At 38.0% G+C, this 23,403-nt stretch overlaps 2 protein-coding genes across 2 annotated transcripts; one reads left to right on the top strand and one right to left on the bottom strand.

Moving 5' to 3' along the window:
• The first annotated feature begins 3,750 nt into the window (after positions 1–3,750).
• FLA11 (FASCICLIN-like arabinogalactan-protein 11) lies at positions 3,751–4,648 on the top strand. Its single transcript, XM_088973264.1, is given in 3 exon segments — positions 3,751–3,975; positions 3,978–4,409; positions 4,412–4,648. Coding segments are annotated over 3 exon segments (744 nt in total). The 3' UTR covers positions 4,499–4,648.
• Positions 4,649–6,477: 1,829 nt separating this feature from the next.
• Positions 6,478–22,340, bottom strand: P58IPK (DnaJ P58IPK-like protein). The gene is made up of 9 exons (XM_088971708.1): positions 21,867–22,340; positions 20,660–20,825; positions 13,454–13,655; positions 13,186–13,346; positions 12,987–13,080; positions 12,673–12,885; positions 9,302–9,382; positions 7,898–8,116; positions 6,478–6,988 (listed from the first exon to the last, which is right to left on the bottom strand). The coding sequence occupies exons 1-9, from the start codon at positions 21,994–21,996 to the stop codon at positions 6,797–6,799; spliced, it is 1,458 nt and encodes a 485-aa protein (XP_088827834.1). The 5' UTR covers positions 21,997–22,340; the 3' UTR covers positions 6,478–6,796.
• Positions 22,341–23,403: the final 1,063 nt, after the last annotated feature.

The raw sequence follows: 23,403 nt of genomic DNA, 5'->3' as shown, positions 1-23,403 counted from the left end.
TTCTATTGAAATTCATGTTTGCATCCATTACAACTAAAAATCTGTTTGGTAAGAAAGTAAAAGCTAACCCAATTTTATAAATTATATGAACCATTTTACACTCCACATATTTGCAATCACAGTTATTTGCATTATTTCCAAACGAGCCTGACTCCATCACCCAAACAACCATTGAACAAGGCGTGTGTTTATCATTTGAAAAATGCCTACGATACAAAGTTTATATTCTCTTGTCCCTAACGAATGCATCTTGCACGGTTGAGAGTTGCACTGCAATTTATGGCCCATTTGGGAGCGGCTTCTGCATTGACTGATTTTTTTTTGGTTAATGTAAGCTTATTTTTGGTTTTCAGGCTTTTTTGCCAAACATGGTTCAATGGCTTTCCATGTTTCCCAGCTCATGTAATGTCCGAAACCGCTGCATGAAAACCCTCCCAAACGGGCACTTAGAATAACCTTCTAGGTAGGCACTTGCCATGAATCCTTATAATCACATTGGGTTGGAAATTTTGTTCCTTCTAAATTTCTAAGTAGTGAATTTAAGACTTGTCCATAAAAGGGAGCCTATATAGAACAAAGTGGCATGGGCTTTTAGGCAAACATCTTTGGAACTAACTTAACCTCCCATCCCACATGGAAATTTCTTAGGAGGTTGTTCACACTCCATCACTTGATGACCAACTCCCCATACTTATACTTTAGTGACCTTCTATATTTTAATGCACAAGGAGATATGATCGAACATACCAGACACGTGGCTTCATTACTGCCATATGATTCCCCTATCAAGGTACCAACACTTGTAACAATTCATCATATATGACATGTGGCCAAGATATTCAGAATATAATTGCTTATGTCAAAGATATGGATTCCTTGAAATTCCACCATCAATGCAGTTTCACATTTGGCCGTCCATCATGTGAAATGTGGCCAAAATCTTATAACTCTTGGGATTCCACCATTTAAGGCACTCCGATAATAATTCAGTCATCTGTCATATAACATGTATCTAAGGATTTAGAATGTATCTCTTCCAATTTCAGAGATATAGAAAAGAATGATGTCATCATCTCGTCTTGTTAGGGGAATGTATCTAACGATTTAGAATGTATTTAATTTTTAGCCTTTTATTTTAAAAATTAAAAACTGAAATAAAAATATAACTTAAACCAACCCCACAACTTGGATGTTTTAAAACATTAATAATTTAATTTTTTTTATCAATAACATTAATAATTTAATATACACATGATATTATGATATTTGGAAAAAAAAAATATCTTTTAACATTCAAAAACTATTTTAAAAGGAAAACATCAATGTAAGTTTCAAAATAACCTTTTCTGTTATCTTGGTTTCATAATCCACAAGGGAGAGATTGAAAAGTATGTCACTCATAAAATTAGAAAATTAGATCAGGATGGACAAAATGAAAGGATATGTGTAGATCCTTGGGCCATATACTATTCCTACTAAGGCTCCATTGGCTTTTCGGTAAGTTATTTATCTATGCTCTTTTATTTTCTATCAAGGCCTCGTTAGTTTTTTGTCCAATTTAAGTGTTGGTAAACTTCTCCCCATGTAGAAAAGTTATTTATCCAATTGAGAGATGAGATGCCTAAGAAAATAAATTTCCCTTGGTCTCTACATAAATCTAAAAAAAGAATATGAATTTCTTGATCAATGGGAATCAAAATTTCGTTAACCAACTTCCCCCTTCTCAGAATTCAAAATACAAATACCTTTTAAAAGGAAAGTTTTAAGAAACAATTACAAGGCAACAACTTTATATAGAGTAGAGTATTGGGCAGTCAAAAAAAAATGTAACAAAAATGTGAACATTAAAATAGATAAATAGAAAAATCAAAAAAGGATAGAATCACAAATGAAATTAAAGGAAATTTAGGAGCAGCTCTAAGCAGCATGCAAAGATTTACAAGAGAAAAAGTATTTTATTACAAGGGCTTGAGGTAGACCAAAAATGACATTGGCTGAAGTAGTGGGAAATGATTTAACCGACCTAATATCATTTAGGCAAAGCTTAGATGATGAAGTACAATAAAACCATATTCTCCCATTTTTATGTTGCATTCATAGAAATATGAATCAATAGAGTAAATATAAGTATATAACATACTTTTATGGCATTGACATATGTAGCTCATATCCAACATGGAGTACATCTATAGTCTCCCGAGACTCAAATATTAACATATAGCAGAGGTTTTGAGGGCACCACAAAAATCACAAACGTTAACGTGAGTTCTAGTGGAAGTGTGGGATCAGATTCACATATTTGCGAGCTCTCCATGATATGACAAATGGGTCGTATGTTACCTAACGAGCAATATACTAGTGGTGCGAGCTGTATATCTGGTTGAAAGATTATTTTGGTCCTTTAAAATAGAGTAGAGTTTGATTCATCTTTTTATATTTCAACTAGCGGGGCCCGTGCCATGCAATGCAGGAAATTTTATGTACATCCTTGTAAATGGTTTATAATGATCCTACTTCTGGTGTGGAAAAACAAGTTTTATACACTGAAACCCATCTATGAGGACGGGGTTGTGTGGTTCACACTTCATTTCATTTCTTAATAAATGAACAGTGATTTCACAAACTAGCATTAATCAATTCAAATTGAAACGATACACTTACATTGAAGAGAATGTGATACACTTATCGCAAAAATCACGGAGGTTTGTTGTGTGATTCTGGTGTGGTCCGAACCCCCCCCCCCCCCGCTCAAGCAATGCATGGGGTGATGTAATGCATACCTTGCTTCGGAGCTGCTGGAAATGAGGTCTGCTTAATGGTGAAGATGTTAGCTATTTGGTCATGAGCGGAGATTTATTGAACACGAAGTGTACCTTTGGCAACCTGCTCTCAAAAAAAGTGGAAGTCAATTTCGATATATTTAGTCCTGGCATGAAAAACAGGATTGGCACTGAGGTAAGTGGCCCCAATGTTATCGCACCACAGTGTAAGAGAGCGTAAAAGAGAGAAGCCAAGCTCGTGGAGGAGAGAGAGAATCCAGAGAGCTTCAGAAATCGATACTCTGCTTCAGTGCTGGAGCGTGAGACAGTAGCATGTTTGCGAGATGACCAAGAGAGAAGATTGTTGCCAAGATAGATGCAATAACCACCCCACAGAAAATGAGAAGAAGGCGATTCGGTGATTCACATTGACCATATATGAAATTACCAACCATTGTTAAGGTTTTTCTGCCAGAATCTCCCTGTTTCCATGGTCCAAAGATACCAAATGATCAACTTGATCGAGAGGGTCCCTTTGGAACAGTGGAGGTAGAAGCTTCTTCCTTAATTTTGTTGCAAGCAAATTAATATATTTTTTCCCCGGAAAAATAAGTGAAAGGAAAGCAACCAAAAGACTATTATATGAATCACAGATTCCTCCAACCTGTATTACTCCATATTCCTGCCTTTCTAAGCAAAATATTAGCTGCATCTCTCTCTCTCTCTCTCTCTCTCAAGAGAGATGAGATGTAAAGTAAGGTGAGGCCAACTTGGATAGCACCTTGTACCCAACTTTTCTTACTTCACCACCTCACAACCTCGTCTTATAAAGAAGCCCTCTCTTTCTTTCCAGTACCTTCAGTTCAGAAGCAATTAATTAAGGCTTCTGTTTTTTTTTATTATTATTATTATTATGATTAACTTCCTCTAAAGCTAGCTAGCAATCCCAAGAGAGATCAACCTCAATAGTTTCAAAGTGACTACTAGAAATATGATGAAGCAGCTTCCCTTCCATTGTTTTCTTCTACTGATCATCCTCACCCTCATCATAAATTGCGCCACAACCACCTCAGCTCAAGCCCCAGCGCCCGTACCCTCCGGTCCAACCAATATCACAGCCATCCTCGAAAAGGCAGGCCAGTTCACTACTCTAATCCGGCTTCTGAAGAGCACCCAAGTGAGCGACCAGATCAATACCCAGCTCAATAATTCCAACCTGCAGGGTCTACTCTCTTTGCACCCACTGACAATGCCTTTGCTAGCCTCAAGTCGGGTACCCTCAACTCCCTCACCGATCAGCAGAAGGTCCAGTTGGTGCAATTCCATGTGCTCCCATCTTTTATCTCCATGTCACAGTTCCAGACGGCCAGTAACCCATTGCGCACCCAAGCAGGAAACAGCAACAACGGTCAGTTTCCTCTCAACGTCACCACGGCTGGAAATCAGGTGAACATAACCACTGGTGTCGTCAATACCACCATCGCCAATTCAATCTACACCGATAATCAGCTAGCTATCTATCAGGTGGACCAGGTTCTCCTTCCCTTAGAGATGTTTGGTCCACCATCGCCAGCTCCTGCACCGTCCAAGCCCAAGAAGGATTCGCCTTCATCTTCGTCGGATGCTCCCAGTGGCTCTTCATCATCAATTGATCTCCAGTTGATTCTTCTGGTGCAATGGCTCTCACCCGGCGTCTTGTTGTGTCATTTGCATTTGCAGTTGCAGGATTTTCTTTATGACCACGTACAATCAATTCATGATAGTGAGGGGAGGTGATGAACCAGTGCTGCACCAACTAATGAGGATGGCGGGTAGGTTTTGGCTTGATCTCACTGAACCAGATCAATTGTGACCTATGCTGTGAGAGGTTTTAAATAATTCGTCCTCTCTCTCTCTCTCACACACACACACAGTTTCTTGTCTCCTTTGTGTTCACGTGCAACGCCATTCTGTGTTGAGGACAGGTATGCTGTGACCTAGGCCCATTTTTATTTTCTTATTTCTTTTGAGAATTTTTGTCAAAAGCTTGTAGTTTTTTACTTTTTGGTCCATTTGAATTTTTTGCATTGTTTGTATGTCCATGAAAATAAAAGAAAGGAATGATATAGAAAATTTGATTTTAAAAATATTTAATCTAAACCAAAACACTTCCGCTATGTTTGGTTTGAAGCAAGGCTCAAAATATCGATATGCATGATACACTGATAAGGGCGTATCGGGTGAATCGATACACATTTTGGAGATGTTTTTTTATTTTATTTTTTTCACAACTGGTTCAAGAGGCCGGTTTAAATCTCCTCTACCCCCTGAACTGGTCAAACCTCCGATACACCCACTGTAAAGGCGCATCGGAGGGGTCCCAAAATGATACGTATCGGCCAATACGTATCGATACTTTAAACCTTGGTTTGAAGGAAAGAGTAAGGAAAAGAAGAGAAATGCAGGGAAACCTATACAAGATTTGTAAAGGTTTCCCTTCCTTTCCTTTCCTTTCCTTTCCCTACTTTAAATTTCAAACCAAACATAACCTTCTGGCCTGAAATTGAGCTGTTTATGCTTTTTATGCAAAATAAAAGGGGTCTGGAGGGACGCATAAAATTGGAATTGGATATCCTTCTGCTCACAATAAAAAAGTTCAGCCAGTCCATGAATAAATCAAAGAGTTTAAGCCATATTTTCAATATGACCTAGCTAGCTGATTGCAACAATAGGAAGCACATCCAATGAATACTTCATAAATATTCTGGCAACTTTTAAAATTTATCTTCAAGGGTAGGTTGGGGATATTTGATATTTCAAAGGACAGGTGTTAAAAAAAATTTGAAAGTGTTTATTTAATGTGCTTACAACGACATGCCTACCTGATCCAGACTGTGTGGATAGCAAATCTGGAATCTGCACATAAAATTGCTGTACACCACACTGTAAAAAGCAAATCAACACATCAATTCTGCACTCCTCGAAGTGCCCGGCTTCATTATTTATTTTTAATTTAATGGATAGGTGTTCGGAGAAAGTAAGATAGGTAGATATATATAAGAAATGATGCAGAATCATCAAGATGATTGAGGGAGACTAGAACCCATACCGGTGATTTTTAGCTTTTCTGAAGCAATGCTCCCTCGCTTCAATCACGACATTAATATTCAGTTGCTTTGGAACAACATTTTAAAAACCAATTAGAACTGAACCATTTTGACCACGGGTTTCTAAATCAACAGTTCAGCCCAATCGAATTTTAAAAATAAAATAAAATAAATAAATAACAGCCAAAAACTGTTATCCAAGTTAAATGAGTCAACAATTTAATCACTCAAATCAACAGATTGCGGACCAAATCGGTAAAACGGAACTGATTGCCTGGATGGCTCCCAGGATGATCAGTCCAACTATCCGGGTCAAACACTGATAATAATTCAATAGAAGTTGTCATGGCCATATTCATCTCTGGGAAGAAGCCAACTGCAAAAAATGGTGCATATAGGCAACCCCGTTGCCATGATTTCTCTCTATGCTGGGATTAATCAACTAATGTTCATCTCCATTCTCACTTTATCCATCTAGGGAAGTCAATTCTTCCTCTTAATAAGAAAAATTTTATGATAAAGACGCCGAACGTACTGTCTTCGACTGCTGCTGTTTTGTTTACGACCAAAACAATGTCAAAAGTCTCTTTTTGGCTGGATGAGGAAAAGACGAAGGAAACGCTGGTAGCTTATTTGTTTGCCAACAGAACAAACAGCATATAATTAATTCTAATGAAAAATAGAGAATTTCCTTCTTTATGGCCCCCTATAGAATTGAAAAGCAGAAACAATAAAAGAAATTTAAAAATAAAGAAACAAAATTAAGGGGGCTCATCTATTGGAATCACCTACGCATACAAATTACAAGCCAAGGGTATGCCGTGCAGTGTTTATAAAGAAACGAGCCTCTTTCCAATTGTCTGTGTTCTCTATCAACTATACCTGTTAGCAGTCAGTGAGAAACATTCTTTGCTGCCACTTGCAATAAGCTGCTCCCTCCCTCAATTGGGATCAAAATTGGAATCCACCAAATCCGCCAGGGAAGCCTCCTTCAAAATGGAATGTAAACTGCTGTCCCCCGCCACCAAATCCGCCACCACCAAAGGGGTTGAAACCACCACCACCACCACCCATTCCCATACCCATGTCCTCAACGTCTTCGCCTCTGTCATATCTTGCACGTTTTTCTTCGTCCCCAAGTACCTGCAAATAAAGAAACTGGTCGAGTCAGAAGTGCCGAATGAGTGAAGTAAATAATAATAAAAATTATAATGAACAAGATGACTGTGTGACAAGTTGACAGTAAAATACATCCCCGTTTTGAAATCCTAACACTGAAGGTTGTGATGTAGAAGAAATCAATGGGCATCATCGATACGCATGATTTCTGGTGTGAAAGAAGTTTGGTTAAGCAAGAAAAGTGCTCAAGGAGTTTGTAAATAGAACTCTTCACACAATGTTGCAGAAATTAAATCTGAAGGTTGTGATGTAGAAGAAATCAATGGGCATCATTGATATGCATGATTTCTGGTGTGAAAGAAGTTTGGTTAAGCAAGAAAAGTGCTCAAGGAGTTTGTAAATAGAACTCTTCACACAAAGTTGCAGAAATTAAATCTGGGTTGAAAGGGGTTCTCAAGTGGTGGTAAGCTGACTAAAGAATGAAAAGAAGGCAGCTTGGATCCACTGAGAAGGGGTTAAGAAGATCAAATGGTTATTAAGGGATGCCGATGGGTTCGCAGATTCTTTAGCTGCAAGAAGTTAATAGGGAGCAGTTTTATTGGGCCCAATTGTAATATATGTACTCTTGGTAATTTTACCCCTTTGAATCCACATTGTACATTTTTGTTTATATTAATGAAATGGTGCCTTGTTAATTATCAAAAAAAAAAGTTGCATAAATTGACAAGAATTAATACACACCCACCCACACACTTATATAAGTAAAAGAGCTATCAAAATCTTCTTTGTTTAGACAACTGAGTAGAAATTAGCCAGAACTAATTAATGAAAATTAGATTATCTACAGTAGACATTTGATGACACAACAAGGACAATTCAAAGCGACTTCCTTCAGAGCATTATAAGAAGTAAATCCATCATAATTACTCATACCTCATATGCAGCAGCTATTTCTCGAAATTTAGCCTCTGCTTCCTCTCTGTTATCAACGTTCTTATCTGGATGCCATTGTAAAGCAAGCTTCTTGTAAGCACGCTTTATCTCTGCTATAGATGCAGTTCTTGATATTCCTAGAATCTTGTACCAGTCCTTGCGTTTGCTCAGCTTCAAAGATCTCTCCGCCCTCATCAATGCTTCTCGAATATTCATATCCTGCATATTGGCAAATACTATGATTCCATTACATTTCAGTAGACAGTTTGGGCCCTTAAGTAAAAGATGAGTTACAATATTTCCACAAATAAGCCTATCATTTTCTTTTTCTAGGAGGGTGGGGGGACTAAACATGGGATTGAACATTTCAAGAATATTTACAGTTAAAACAACTTAATTTCATAACTATGCTTATTTTCACAGTTGTTGCTGGATGCAAAATAACCAGAGTTTTACTATCTTTCAAAGTTCAGATCGGCTGGTCAGAAGAGGGATGCAGCTTCCTAGTCTTTGCTGTCCTTTCTGTGCGGAAGTTCCTGAATCTTCCAACCACATTTTTATACACTGTAACTTCTCTCAGCAGCTTTGGGAAATGGCTTTCTCCTGTTTTGGTGTTTCTTATTGTCTTCCTGCCTCAGTCCTTCAGCTGCTTCAGGGATGGACCATTGAAGGTCTGAATGCAAGAGGCAAGCTGCTTTGGAAGATCTTTCCAGCTGCTATCCTTTGGGCACTCCGGAAGGAAAGGAATAGCCAGATTTTTTATAATCTTTCCAATGACAATAGTTTCTGTCAAGAACAAAATTATAGGTTTTCTTTGTTCCTGGTTAGGTGTACAAAGAGCTTTCACTGGAGTTCAGCTCATTCCTTTTTTGCAAGCTGGACCCTTTTTTTTGTCTGATCTATCAGATCTTTTGTAAATTCCCAATGTACAGGTCTTCATTGTACATGGGCTGGTGTATCGGGTTTCCTTTTGCAATACAATACTTTACCTTTTTTCAAAAATAAAAAATAAATAAAGTTTAGTGGACCCAACTCCATGTTCAAAACTAGAGAAGGTAGAGGGGTCAAAATCTGCATTGCACATATGGTCAAATAACCAGTATGGATGGTGATGCACCATAAACTAACTGTAACTGGTCAACCATCAAATATTCAGTATCTCTGAATTATCCCTCCATCAAAGTGTCTTAAAACAATCAGCATGCATGCTTATGCTATTGAAATCAACCTTCCAAAATCAAAATTTCTACTCTACAACATTTGGATTCCTCTTTCAGCCACAAGAAATGTCCAAACTGAAATGCCATTTTGACCTGAAGCTTAAGATAATTTCATACTGATTGCATGCCCTCTGTATATATCCAAGCAGTGAAAAATAGTACAGTTTAAAAGATGCATATTAACCTGAGGAGATTTCTGAGCAGCTGTTTTCAGATCATTTACAGCTCCTTCCCAATCTTCAACTAAAAGCTTAGCTTCTCCCCTCTGAAAACCAAAAGGAAAAAATCACATCAGATGGATTAAGTGCCACAAATATGACATTTTTCATCATATATAGCCAGATACAGCAAAACATCTGTCAAGTTCACTAATAACAAAATAATACATAAACTTATCAGTCAATTACCTTCACAACATGAAGATATCATCCACTAGAATTAACAAAAAATAGTGGAGTACATGCTAAAAACTCTATGGTAGAATGTGGGCACTAATATGAACAATTAGAAAACTATACATTTGATAATGACTAGAATTTTATAAAATGATGTGTCAGATCAAAAGTAAGTTAAAATTTATAGAAGGGGCAAAGACATTGAAAAGTGGTAATATAGGACAGGCTCATCTAACTTTAACAAGAACTTGAGTTTCTGAATCTTTAATGTAAGAAGAGCTAGAAAAGAATTGCCTTGGAGAAGTATGATTAATCAGTGCGGGAGAGCAATGTTTTTAAAAACCAACCTGGAGGCCAAAACGTTTTTGCCTCCGGGTCGTGGGTCACCAGTTCGACCGTCCAGGTCAAACAGGCCAGACTATGCCATGTCAGCCATATGGAAATTTAAACATATATGTGTGTGTGTGTAGATATTTATAAACATGTATTTTAACAACAAATAATGTATAATTGTAGTCTGCATGTAATATGTGTATTATTTTATATTTAATTCACGTTTTTCAATTCAGTTTAAATTTTTTTATTTGTAATAAATATTAAAAATTGCAATTTGAAACCAAAAAAAGGTTTTTTTTTTTTGCGAAAAAAACAGGGCAAGGCACATACAGCTCCTTGGGACGCATAGATCTCAAAAACTTACCCAAAATTAAAAAAAAAAATCACCTCAATCGGACATCAGAGTGCAAAGTTATGGCCTCCTGAAGTTTGCATACAAAATTTAGTGTGCAACCCATGACTCGGTCACCAAGTCGAATGGGTCAATGGTCCAACTGTCTGGGTCGGATTTTTTTTGACCAAATCAACGGTTTTTGACCTCCCTCCAGGTTTTACTCAAACCGGACCTGGAATCTTGACCAGGTGATGGTTCGAGCGGTTCAACCGGCTGGGTCAGTGACAGGTTGAAAACACTGCAGGAGAGTAACCTAGTAAAATTGCACATAGATAATTGTACTTTTTCCTGAATTCCAACTCCAAATTACAGATATTCCAAGAACGACAAAGGTGAAAGAAGAAGGCCTTTTAAAAGTGAGAATTAGGGTAATAGAAATGATGTTGGAAAAATGAATAAGTAAGCTTTCAAAAGTACCTTGCTACTACTTTGAATAAACAAGGATTTTACATAGGTTTCATTTTCCAAAGAGTTTCTTACTGGTAGTGTGGCAGTAAAGAAGCATCAGTTTCTACAGTCTTCAGTAGAAAGGAGAGAGATCTCTATGGTGCCTTTTGCAATCTGTTGGTGCATCTGGAGGGAAAGAAATGACCAAATTTTTGAAGATGTCTCCCTGCCCATTGAGAAGCTGTGGCAAGGTTGAAAGGTCCGTTCTAAAGTGGGCCTCAATCAACAAGATGTTTAGGGGACTAAAGTAAAATCATTTGACTGATCATTAGGGCTCTATTTCGTAGGATGATACCTTTGCTGGTTGATGTTGTTCTTTGTATCATTCTTTTTTCGTTGGCATTCATATGCTTCCTTGTAGCAGGCTGTAAAGGAAACCTCTCCCTTTACAGCCTTTTCCTTCTCTTTATCTAATCAAATTTGATTACTATTTTTCAAAAAAAGTTTCTGCACTGTCATCCACTGGACTAGCCTGACAAAGACGGCGGGTGAGCAAGACAAGCAAACAATGAGAGAAAGCATCACTATTTTTCAAAGCAATGCACCCATTCTGATCAAGGTCATAATGAATCATGATGAGCAAAGGGCTTCACTCTGCAGGAACCACAGAAGATAATCTCTAATTAAAAGCCTAATGATATTTGGTTCCAATCTGGGTGTAAGAAACTTGTGATATCCACACAACAAAAAATGAAAGCATCTCCAGATACTGGACTTAGATCATTGAAATTTAAATCTTATCTGAAAAAAAATAAGCTTCTAAAAGAAGTTAGCACCACGCAATGTCAGTGAAAATCACGTATAATAGGCTTATATAACAGTGGAGAGAACATCTTCTCTCAAATGCTCACTGAGTAGGGGTGGTTTGACCCTCTTCTCTGTTTTTAATACAATACACAATTTATGGGTTGCTCCACTGTTACCTGGGTGATTAGGGTTTAAAACTTGGAAACAACCCTTCTCTATGTACAGGGGTAAGGCTGTGTACATCTGTCTCTCCCAGACCCTGCATAGACGGGAGCCTCGTGCACTGGGCTGCCCTTTTTAATACAATACACAACTTATCTTCTCTCAAAAGAAAAAAAAAACAATAGTAAGAGAACATAAACTAATCTTGATGTTTCTTGGGCTATTTTTCATTGTAACTTATGAAATGAAAATGATCTTATTTTACCATGTAGAAAGAACAAGGAGAGAGAAAAGAAGATAGCAATCATGTTGCGAGAAAAGAAGAGACTTCAAATTGAAAGGAAAAAGTCACTCTCCCAATTGGCCAAGCCTAAATTTATATTTACCTCTATTTTTTTATGGGAAACGGTAACTTACATTAATTCTTTAATAAAACTTGGTACAACTATCACCTTCATAAGCAAGCTGACCCCTCAACATAAAATTACGAACACTCCCATAAAAGGTTCTCCCTACTAACTCCTTACTTTGCTAAAGTATCGGCCATTGCATTGGCTGATCTCCTAGTCCATTTAAAACAGACTTCAAGCCCCCTTGTTAGTTGCATAATTTCCCTTGCATGTTGTCTTAGGGACCAGGTGCCCAAACTGTTTATTTGCATCCAGGCTATTACCAATTTTGAAGTTTGAACCTCCCTCCACTTCTAATTGCTGGAAATCCAGTTGTTTTTCCAGTTTGAGCCCCTGTAGGAGTGACAAAACTTCTGCTCTAAGAGAGTCCCCCAAGCCTATTGGGCCAGAAAATAAGGCCAGGGTTCTTCCTTCCCCATCTCTAAAGACACCCCCATAGCAAGATTACAGTAATATCCCTACTTAAAACAGAACTAACAGTAAGTAATGAAACTGAATAGACAAATATACCCTTTTGGACAAACTAATGCCCAAACAAAACAACAATAAGCATAAATAAGGAATATAAATATCAGTCTATACTTCCAACATGAATAAGAAAAATCTTGGGCCATGTGTTATGTTTCTGATTAATATAGATACTCAAATTAAAATCAGAACTAACCTGAACCAAAGCTTCAGTGAGCTCTTCATCAATATCAAGTGCTTCTGTGCAACTAACAAGAGCATCCTTTCCCCTGCCAAGCTTGACTAAGACCTTACATAAACCAAGATGAAGATGTACATTATGGGCAATATGACTAGGGTCCACTGCAAGGGCTCCTTTGAAGTCTTCTACTGCCAAACGCAGTTTACCCTTACCCAGATTATCTTCTGCCTGTATATGGTACATTAATGCTATGCATCATTGTCAAATGTTACAAAACAACAGAGCAAAAATGGCATAGGCCACATATTTATAGAATGCCAAGAACTTACACTTTTTGTCTTCTTTAGCAGGTTCTTCAAAGCAAAGTATGCTTTTTTCAATTCACTATGCTCTGGGTCAAGGCGGAGACCTTTCTGGAAATGCCTGGAGCAAATGAATAAAACCATCTACGTAAATAAATGTTATTTCTGAAGGAAGCTGGCTAGCCATGAGTACAGAATTCCACAGGATAGTTATCACCACACAAACCTTAAAGCAACATCATGATCAGCTAGGAAATAGTAGGCCCGCCCACGCAGCAGTAGTGCATCCAGATTATTCTCATCTTCTTTAAGCATATATCCAGTCTCTGAAATGGCACTCGAATAGTCTTTAACTGCTAACAATACCTTCACCTTAAGGAGTTTTGCCTGCCATAAATGACACTCACCAAATTAATCTGGCAATATATAGAGCCTGGGTTTAGCACAAAAAGTAAAAAGAAAAAAAAAAAAAAAAGATCAATAGATAACTTTACCTTTGAACATGCAGGTGCAAAAACAAGGACAACTTTATCAATATAATCTAAGGATTTTACAAAATCGCCTGAATCAAAAAGATTAAAAGCCATATCCAGTGCATTCTGGGCCTGCAATAATTGAGAATGTTCCTTTTCTGCTACGGAATCTCCAGGTTTTAGCTCCAGAAACTTTTTATAGTTCCTCTCTGATTCATCATATCTACATCATCCAAAAGTTGCCTACATTATATAATCTTCCAATCAGAAGTAAAAAGAAAATTAAGCTTGTTTGCAAACTGACTAAAGGATGGAAAGAAACCCATGAACTATCTAAGATAATTACGTGTTCAAATTTACCAAGAACTCTCCAAAATATAAGCAGTGAAAGTCCTCTTTATAAAAGAAAAATAAAGGCTTTCTAGACTTGTAAGTTACACAAACAATTTGGTACATTTGTAGTCCATGTAAGACTAAGAAAAAGTAACTTGAACACCATCCATGAGAAACAAAAGATCTAGAAAGTATCATGTAAAGCATGTCAGCCTTTTTTGGTGTAAGGTTGATGGCTTTGGTGAAAGTGGTTGGCTCCAAAAGTCTGAGGGGAAAATGGGTCAGGGAGATAGAATTGGCTTCCCAAGAGAGAGTCTCAAAGGGAAGGGATGTAAGAGAGAATACCAATGAAGGAATTTCTGAGGAAAATGTGGGTGGTGTCAGGGACCCCCCCCCCCATTAATTCCTCCATTATCTATCATTTATATTTTCTTTTTGTTAATTGGAGAGGTTTCTGGAACCTTCCCTGCCATGTCATCCAAGGTGGCCAGCTGTTAGCAACTATGATTTTCTCTTGATTATTACTTGGTGACCTGGATTACTTGTTGGACCAGGTTGATTCAGCTTGGTTTGAGATGGACTAAACCGAGTCTATGGTGATTTGAATGCCTGTGTTCTTACATTTGGTAGAACATGTCAGCCAAGTCTAATAGCATTTAAACTAGACAATGGACTAAACCGAGTCTATGGTGATTTGAATGTTTATGTTCTTACATTTGGTGGAACATGTCAGCCAAGTCTAATAGCATTCAAACTAGACACCATGTCAGAAATTTCAAATTATGTAATATGAGCACAGGAAATTGATAATGTTAGAGTTAGACGAATGAGGGGTAGATTAGTCTTTTTATTCAGTTTAAGTTATGTACTTATGTGGCAGTTCTAATATTACTCTTGTAGACTTCCTGTCCCATACTTAAGTGGGGGCAATTTAGTCATTGTACTTTAATTAGAACCCCTAATCCATATTATGGTCGACTGGTAGGGTTTAGGCTACTAAGTTCGACAGGTTCTTCTCCTTCTTCTTCTTCTCCTTCTTCTTTTTCTCCTTCTCTCTTCTGGTTCGAACTGCTGAAGCTACTGAAATCACATGGTATCATAGCGCTAAACGAAGGAGAAGAAGGCAGCGGCACCAAGGTTCATATTCTGCGATTTCTCCTCCTGGGCCCTTCTTCTCTGGGCTGCAAAATCTGAGGTACTCAATCTAGTTACTGCAGCAAGTTTTATTTTTTTTAGGACTGCCACAGTACCTATTTCAAGTGGTTAGGAAGGTGCGGCAGTCCTAGGCTATCAGTTCCACATTGCTGTCACCATGTGTGACAGCTATGGGCGCGTGGTGGTGTTTGTGATGTTCACCCTCTATTGAGAAGTTTCAAGTGGGTTTGTGTGTGGTTAGTTGAGTTGCTGAGTTACAGTCATTGTGATTTATGGTTCTGTGTAATCAGTACTTCAGTAGTGGTGTGAACAAGAACAAAAGTCTGTGTTTTTGTGCTGGAAGGAGTGGCCGAATTGTCTACATCAATTTTCTGACTTCTTGTTGCTGTCTGAATGCTAGTTTACCTTTTTTTTAATCTGAAATGGTAGACAAACCTGTCTGAAACATCAAGCTCTTAATCTGAAAGGTAGTTTACATAATGGTGATTGATTGTGACTAGTTGTGAACCTATTATCTATGTTTGGAGACTGCTGTAGTGCCTGAAACATCAAACTCCTGACAGCAGTACTCGATTGGTGACTGCGGATTCAGCATTAGAAGTTGCATTGGGAGGACATCATGGTAGCAACTGGAGATGGTTGTAGTGATCAGATACCTAGTGTGATAATTCCCTCTGACTATCTGGGTGTGCAGATGACTTCAATTAAACTTAATGGTGAGAATTATGTGCCATGGGCCAAGTCAGTGGAAGTTTTTCTCAAGGAAAAGAGGAAAGTGAAACACGTGAAAGAAGATAAACCATCAGTTGACTCTCCAAGGTTTGATGACTAGGATCAGGAAGATGCCCAAATCATGACATGGTTATAGAACAATATGGAACCCAAAATAAATGCCAACTTTATGTTCTTAGATACAGCTAAGGACACATGGGAACATACCAAGAAGCTTTATCCTGGGCAGGACAATACTACGAGGGTATATCAACTCTATCATGAGTATTTTGATCTACAACAAGGGAATAAAACCCTAGAAGAGTACTATGCCAGTATGAAAAACCTCAAAAATGAACTCAATGTCTATCATCCCCTCACTCCAGATGTTAAGGTTCAGCAACAATAGAGGTAGCAACTGGATGTCACTAGGTCCTTAGTGGGGTTGAAATCATAGTACATATCAGTTAGAGCCCAAATATTGGGAGGCTCTACTCTTCCTACACTTGAGGAAGTATTTGCACGGTTTCGCAAGATTTCTTTGGGATCTACAAAGAGTACTACACTATCTGACAAATCAGTAGTTGTGGTAGCCAGAGGAGGTGGACGTGGTACTAGAGGGGGAGGACGTGCATCTTGAGGAGGTCGTGGTCATATTTGGCCATGGTGGTGGTCATGACTCAGGGGGAGGCTGTGGTAAAGGAAAAGGTAACTCTACTAGGAAGTATACCCATTGTGGCAAGGAAGGACATTCAGTGAATTTCTGTTATGACCTCCATGGCCCACCTTCTACATGGGCTAATCATGTAGTAGCTGGTGGGGTTGATCTCAATGATAACCAACAACCAAATCTCACACCTTCCACATCTACATCTGTTTTCCGAGAAAGAGATGACGAGTGTACCGCACGATGATTATGAGCGGTTCCTTCGGGCTACTTCACAACATACAATAGGCACTCTTGCACACTCAGGTATAGTTTGTCTAGCACCCAAACCCTCTCCCTGGATTATTGACTCTAGAGCCTCTGATCACATGACCGGGACTCTAGGTGTGTTCTCTTCTCTCTCTGAAACTTCCACATCTCAAATTGTTACCCCTTGCCAACAGTTCCTCTTTTCCCATCTGTGGTGTTGATAATGTTGACACAGGTTCTCTTTCTTTATCATTTATTCTATATATACCTAAATTTCCATTCAATCTTATGTCAGTTAGTAAATTAACTAAGACCCTTAATTGCTCTATTACATTTTTCCCTTCATTTTGTGTTTTTCAAGATCTCAAGATGGGGAAGAAGATTAGTGGAGGGCATGAAACCGATGGATTGTATTATCTTGACAGTGGTGGTTTGTTAGTGCACTTCAAACTTCCCTCACTCCTCTACAATGGCATTATCAACTGGGACATCCATCTCTCAAGGCACTCAAGATACTGGTTCCGTCTTTGAGTTATTTATCGTCTTTACAGTGTGAGTCGTGTCAATATGGGAAACACCATCGGATTTCCTTCAGTCTTAGAGTTGATAGTCGTATGTTGAGTCATTTTGCTTTAGTTCATTCAGATGTTTGGGGTTCGATTAAAATAGAGTCTTATAATGGTTACAAGTATTTTGTCATTTTTATTGATGATTGTTCAAAGATAACATGGATTTATTTAATGAAAGAAATGAGTGAATTATTTTCTATTTTTTCAAAAATTCCATGCTGAAATATGTACGCAATTTGATGTTCCAATCAAAGTTCTTCATTCAGATAATGATCATGAATACTTTCTCACTTCCTTTCAACAGTATTTAGAATAACATGGCATCATTCATCAAACTTCATGTGTATCCACCCCTCAGCAAAATGGGGTGGTTGAACGAAAAAACCATCATCCCCTTGAAACTGCTCGGTCTATTCTTCATCATATGAGTGTTCCTAAACGATTTTGGAGTGATGATGTGCTTACTACTTGTTTCCTTATTAATTGGATGCCCTCCTTTGTTCTTCATGGTCAGTCTCCCTTTCCATTTACACTCCAGGTCTTTGGCTGTGTGTGCTTTATTCACAATCTGAGTCCTATGTTAGACAAGTTGGATGCACGCTCTATTAAGTGTACCTTTCTTGGCTACTCTCGAACCCAGAAAGGGCATAAGTGTTATAATTCCATTACTCGAAAGTTCTATGTCTGTCCTGATGTCACTTTTTTTTAGTCTGCCCCGTTCTTCTCGAGACCTTTAGTATCGTTATCTCCACCTTTGCTTCCTCTCCCTCTTCCAGTCTGTGATTTTGTTCAGGTTGTTCTAGTTGGGGCTGTACCTTCACCTCCTCCAGTGTAGATTCCTACTAAACGACCACCGATCCGGCACGTGTATAATCATCGACAAACACCGGCACCTCCTCCGGCTTCTACTTTGTCTACAAATCTTGTTGTTGCTCCATTCCTAGAACCTTCAGAGCTTGATCTTCCCATTACTTTACGGAAAGGTAAACGTAGTTGTACCCTACATCCCATGTCTAATTTTGTTTCAATCTCTCACCTTTCCGCTTCACATCGCTAGTTTGTTTCTCTATTGTCATCTATCTCTATACCTAAAGATGTCCAGGAGGCTCTTATTTCACTCGGATGGCATCATGCAATGGAGGAGGAACTCTCTGTTCTTTAACATACTCACACGTGGGAGCTTACTACTCTTCTTCCAAGTAAGCATGTTGTAGGTTGTAAATGGGTGTATACTGTTAAATACTTGTTGGATGGCAGTGTGGAGCGTTTGAAGGCCTGACTTGCTGCTAAAGGGTATTCTCAGTTGTATGGGGTGGACTATATGGAAACCTTCATTCCAATGGCAAAGATTGGCTCAATTTGTGTCTTAATTTCCCTGGCTGTTATGTATGATTGGCCATTGTTTCAACTTGATATTAAAAATGCCTTCCTTCATGATGACCTTATGGAGGAAGTATATATGGAGCAACCACCTGGGTTTGTTGCTCAAGGGGAGGTTGATAAGGTGTCTAGATTGAAAAAGGCAATTTATAGGTTGAAACAATCTCCTCGTACTTGGTTTGAGAAGTTTAGTGAAGTGGTGAAGAATTTTGGAATGAAACAATGTCAGGTTGACTACTCAGTGTTCAATTATGATTTAGAAGCCAAAAAGATTTTATTAGTAGTTTATGTGGATGATATTGTCATAACTGATAGTGCCAGATTGGAGATTGATAAAATAAAGGCCTTCCTGCAAGACCATTTTCAAACAAAAAACCTTAGGAAATTGAAGTATTTCTTGGGTATAGAAGTTGCCAAATCAAAACAAGGTGCAAATCTGTGCCAAAGAAAATATGTCCTTGGTTGTTGGATGAAACAGGATTGTTAGGTGCAAAACTAGCTAAAACTCCCATGGAACCAAATGCTAAGTTGAGCAATGATACAGGTGAAATATTTGATGATCCTAGAAGATACAGACAGTTAGTTGGTAAGCTGAACTATCTAATTATCACAAGACCATACATCTCCTTTGCAGTCGGTGTGGTGAGCCAATTTATGCAGAATCCTCGGATGCCTCACTGGAATGTAGTTCTTAGAATTGTAAGGTACCTAAAGGAAACTCCATACCGTGGATTATTGTACAAACCAAGAGAAAGACTTGAGGTAGTTGGATATACAAATGCAAAATGAGCAGGCTCGGTGTTGGATAGAAGATCTACTACAGATTACTGCACATTCCTTGGAGGAAATCTAGTGACATGGAAGAGTAAGAAGTAGTCGAATACAGAGTCATGGCACACATTACATGTGAATTAGTATGGCTGAGAAACCTCCTACAAGAAATTGGATTCTCAATGGATAAACCTATGAGATTGTACTATGACAATCAAGTTGCAATTCACATCTGATCTAATCCTGTTTTTTCATGAGAGAACAAAGCACATAAAGATTGATTGCCACTTTGTGAGGGAGAAAATCCTTATTGAAGAGATAAGCACAGAACATGTGGGCTCAGGTGATCAGTGCGCAGATTTGTTTACAAAAGGTTTAAGCTCAAGGAGAGCGAACTGTATATGTAACAAGCTGGGATTATATGATATATATTCTCCAGCTTGAGGGGGAGTGTTAGAGTTAGTCGAATGAGGGGTGGATTAGTCTTTTTATTCAGTTTAAGTTATGTGCTTATGTGGCAGTTCTGATATTACTCTTGTAGACTTCCTATCACATACTTAAGTGGGGGCAGTTTAGTCATTGTACTTTAATTAGAACCCATAATCCATATTATGGTCGACTGGTAGGGTTTAGGCTACTAAGTTCGATTGATTCTTCTCCTCTTTCTTCTTCACTCTCTTCTGGTTCAAACTGTTGAAGCTACTGAAATCACAGACAAGTTTTAAACTAGAATTTGGTGGTAGCACCAAGTAATATTAGGTGGTATCTGTAAAACAAGACACATAGTTCAGATTCACACTTAAACAAAGAGAATATATCTAAGATCCCCCCCTTACTCTTTAAAACAATCACAAAAAACAGCATTTAATACAATAAAAAATAAATGGAAAGTTTTAACATACTTAAAATCTGTTAGAGATGGATCCAAGAAATTAACTAGATTTCCAACATTGTTCAAGGTAAGTGATGTGTCTACAGTAGAGACTGAGAGAGCTTCCTAACGAGAAAGATAAACATGATTTTTGTCAAAAGCCATTCCCTCAGGCATCAGATGTCAGTGAAGGAACCTCCATCCCCAACTATGACAAACGGTAGTTCATTATTTATCTACATATTCAATGGTTGATAACTAATGGTTAGGGAATATTAGCATATGAAGGACAGGACTTATCTTGTTTTACAAAATACACAAACTGTACCAGCATTTAGGTTACGGTTCTAGAACGACACTACCAGAATGTGTACTTAGGGTGTTTAGCTACATCTGCCAAAAACTAGCATGAACTCAACATTCTATGCTTTAATGACATCAAATGGTTTCCTGCCTGCTATTTAGTGACTCAAAAAAGAAGGTTTTGAAAAGTAGTAAATATAATCTTCATATAAAAGAACCTGCACAACTGACGAAGAATAGATGCACGATGCAAATATGCTTCTGAGAGTGTTGGATCAGCCTCTATGGCAGCATTCAGATCATTGAGTGCCTCACTATAACGTTTAACCTTCACACTTTCTGAAACTCTTTTGAATAAGTCTGCAGCATTACCATGTTTTCCATCTGCATGCCAACAAACAAAGAACAGTTTGAGAGTTGTAATAAATTTAACATACATAAGAAACATGATACAAGTGAACCTAGACGATATTGAAGGCTCAAATCATTTCATGCTATGCTGAATCCCCTACCAGATACTGGATACAATGGTAATGCTTTGGGGTTTAGCTTTTCCACAGTATATCCAGTTGGAATTGGACATCTGCACCTAATTAGAATTATATTTCAACAAAGTGATGAATGCTTTCTTGCATGAAACCTTGAAAATGAAATAGCATGTTGCCAGTTCAAGGGATTTTAGTGACACCTTGAGTTTAACATCAACTGCAAGCCTCTACCCTTACATCCCGGAAAACTCAATTATTATTGTAGAACGACCCCAATAGCTCGGACAATGACACAAGGACTTAACATGAAAGGTTCAGTCATTACACTAGTGTGCTTATGTTTCATATGTTAAAAACATAAAGAGGGAAAGGGTCGAATTCCTCTTATCCCCTGTGTAGAAGTCCTATTCATACAAGGCAATAGTAGATTCAACAATGCCAGATCCAATGAGATGCTTAACCAATACGATCAGACAAGTAGGCTTTCCATAGGAAAGATTTTAGACTAAAATTAAAGAAGCCATCATAATCGCAAGTTTAAATCAAAACATGTAAGCATGCTTGAGAACCCTAACACCATACACCATCGTACCTATGCGGAGAGAGCCGAGAGCAGCATAGTTCACTCAAACATTATCTTGCAATAATAAAAGGAAAAATAAAAACGAAAACCAAATATTTTGCCATGCGTTAAATTATTTCAAAGAGAACTGGTACACTTTAGCAATATCTGATCTTCTTCTAAAAAAACCCGGGAACCTGCCCCTACTGAGGGAGATCGAATCGTGCAATATTCATTCTTTTTGGTAAATCAATCATGTTAAGTTTGGATTTTTGACGATGAAGCAATCGATTTGGAGGGAAAAAATCACACAGGAAACAACTAAAAGTTGAAATTTGAAAGCAATTGAAACACGGAAAAAGAAAAAGGTGTAACCTTGAGCGGAAACCAGTGGCTGGAGAAGGAGAAATTGGCAGATGAAGACGAAATGGAGGATGAATACAGGAAAAACCAGTCCTCTCCATGCTGTGAAATCTATGGCGGACGACAAAGTTTTCAACAACATCGCCTTCGACCTTCGTCTGCTTCGTGTCTGGTGATCTCCAGTGACGAGCAAAATACAAATCAACAACCAGACCACATATAGAGAGGGGAGAGACGCGATAGTGAGCGAAGTCCGAAACTCAATGGAATCGGGACTCAGAAGCCAATTAAAACCGTGAAGGAGTAAAGCCACTTAGCCACGTAGAGAAGACCTATCGTCATTCTCCACGTGGATTTGAATGTAAGAAATACTTTGGTATTGACATTTGGGGTCTGGAGAGGAGAGGCGGTGACGCAGTGTGGTGTGTGTGGAAGTGGAAGTGGGGCACTGCACTGGGGCTCAGCCTCTCAGACCAGGGAGTTGCCAACTATATCGCATGAGTTGGGTTATATATGTAAGAATAATCTTCAATATTCAAACATGGAGCTGTTTCACATTTATGCCAATTACCACTCAGTTAGGGAAAATCTATCATGCGGAAAATACATGATATGGAAAGAGTTTTGACCAATTAAAACCTATCCATGAATTTTGATAAATAACATCAGATTGGTTATAAGTTTATGATTCTAGTTGATTGGTCAAAACATTTCTATTAATATTCCGTTAAATAAATGGATGAAAAAGTGCTTTACTTTTAAGAGAAAATCTATGATATATATGGAAAAGATATAATATTGAAAGAGTTTTGACCAATCAAAACCTATCCATGAATTTTGATAAATAACACTTGATTCACTACCACATTTATGCTTCTAATTTATTGGTCAGTTATTTTTCCAATATCATATCTTTTCCATATTATAGTCGAACCCTACTTTTAAATACCCAAATTACCTCTTTCATGATTTTGCCATTGTGTTATTTATTTCATACCTCAAGACAAGAAAGGGGTATTTTTTTTCTTGAAGAGGGAAAAATACTCTCATCCAACTAAGTTTAAGGACATGAACAACACAAATTAAAAAGGGTAATGCTGAAACCTCCCCTGAAGTTTTGGACTATTGCAAAAAATAAAAATTCTCTTGAAGTTTGGTAATTGCAATCACCTCCCCTAAACTAAACTTTCTATATAGTTGCAAATCCTCTAAAATTGAGGCATGAAAATGTCCAAGACACCATGCAGTTATTATTGAGGCTGGAAGGTAAGTTAAAGATATGTACCTTGTACTTTGGGGGTAGTGACGGATGGATACCTTAAATTTTCAATTGCAACACTTGAGTTCCCTGAACTCTCAAAAATAAACACTTGGGTTTGCCTGTTAGTATTTCGCCAATTAAACATTACATAATGCTAAAACTACCTTTATGTCAATTAGACGTATATGGTCTTACTAATACCATATAGGTTATTAAGTTAGTCAAAGGGACAACTCTTTTCCCCACAATGACTAATACGGTATATGGTATTAATCAAACTATATAAGT

This window comes from Nelumbo lutea, chromosome 2, assembly GCF_056320005.1.
Source record: "Nelumbo lutea isolate HS-2025 chromosome 2, American lotus-T2T, whole genome shotgun sequence".
NCBI classification, from domain to species: domain Eukaryota; kingdom Viridiplantae; phylum Streptophyta; class Magnoliopsida; order Proteales; family Nelumbonaceae; genus Nelumbo; species Nelumbo lutea.
This window is presented reverse-complemented; position numbering and strand designations above follow the sequence as displayed.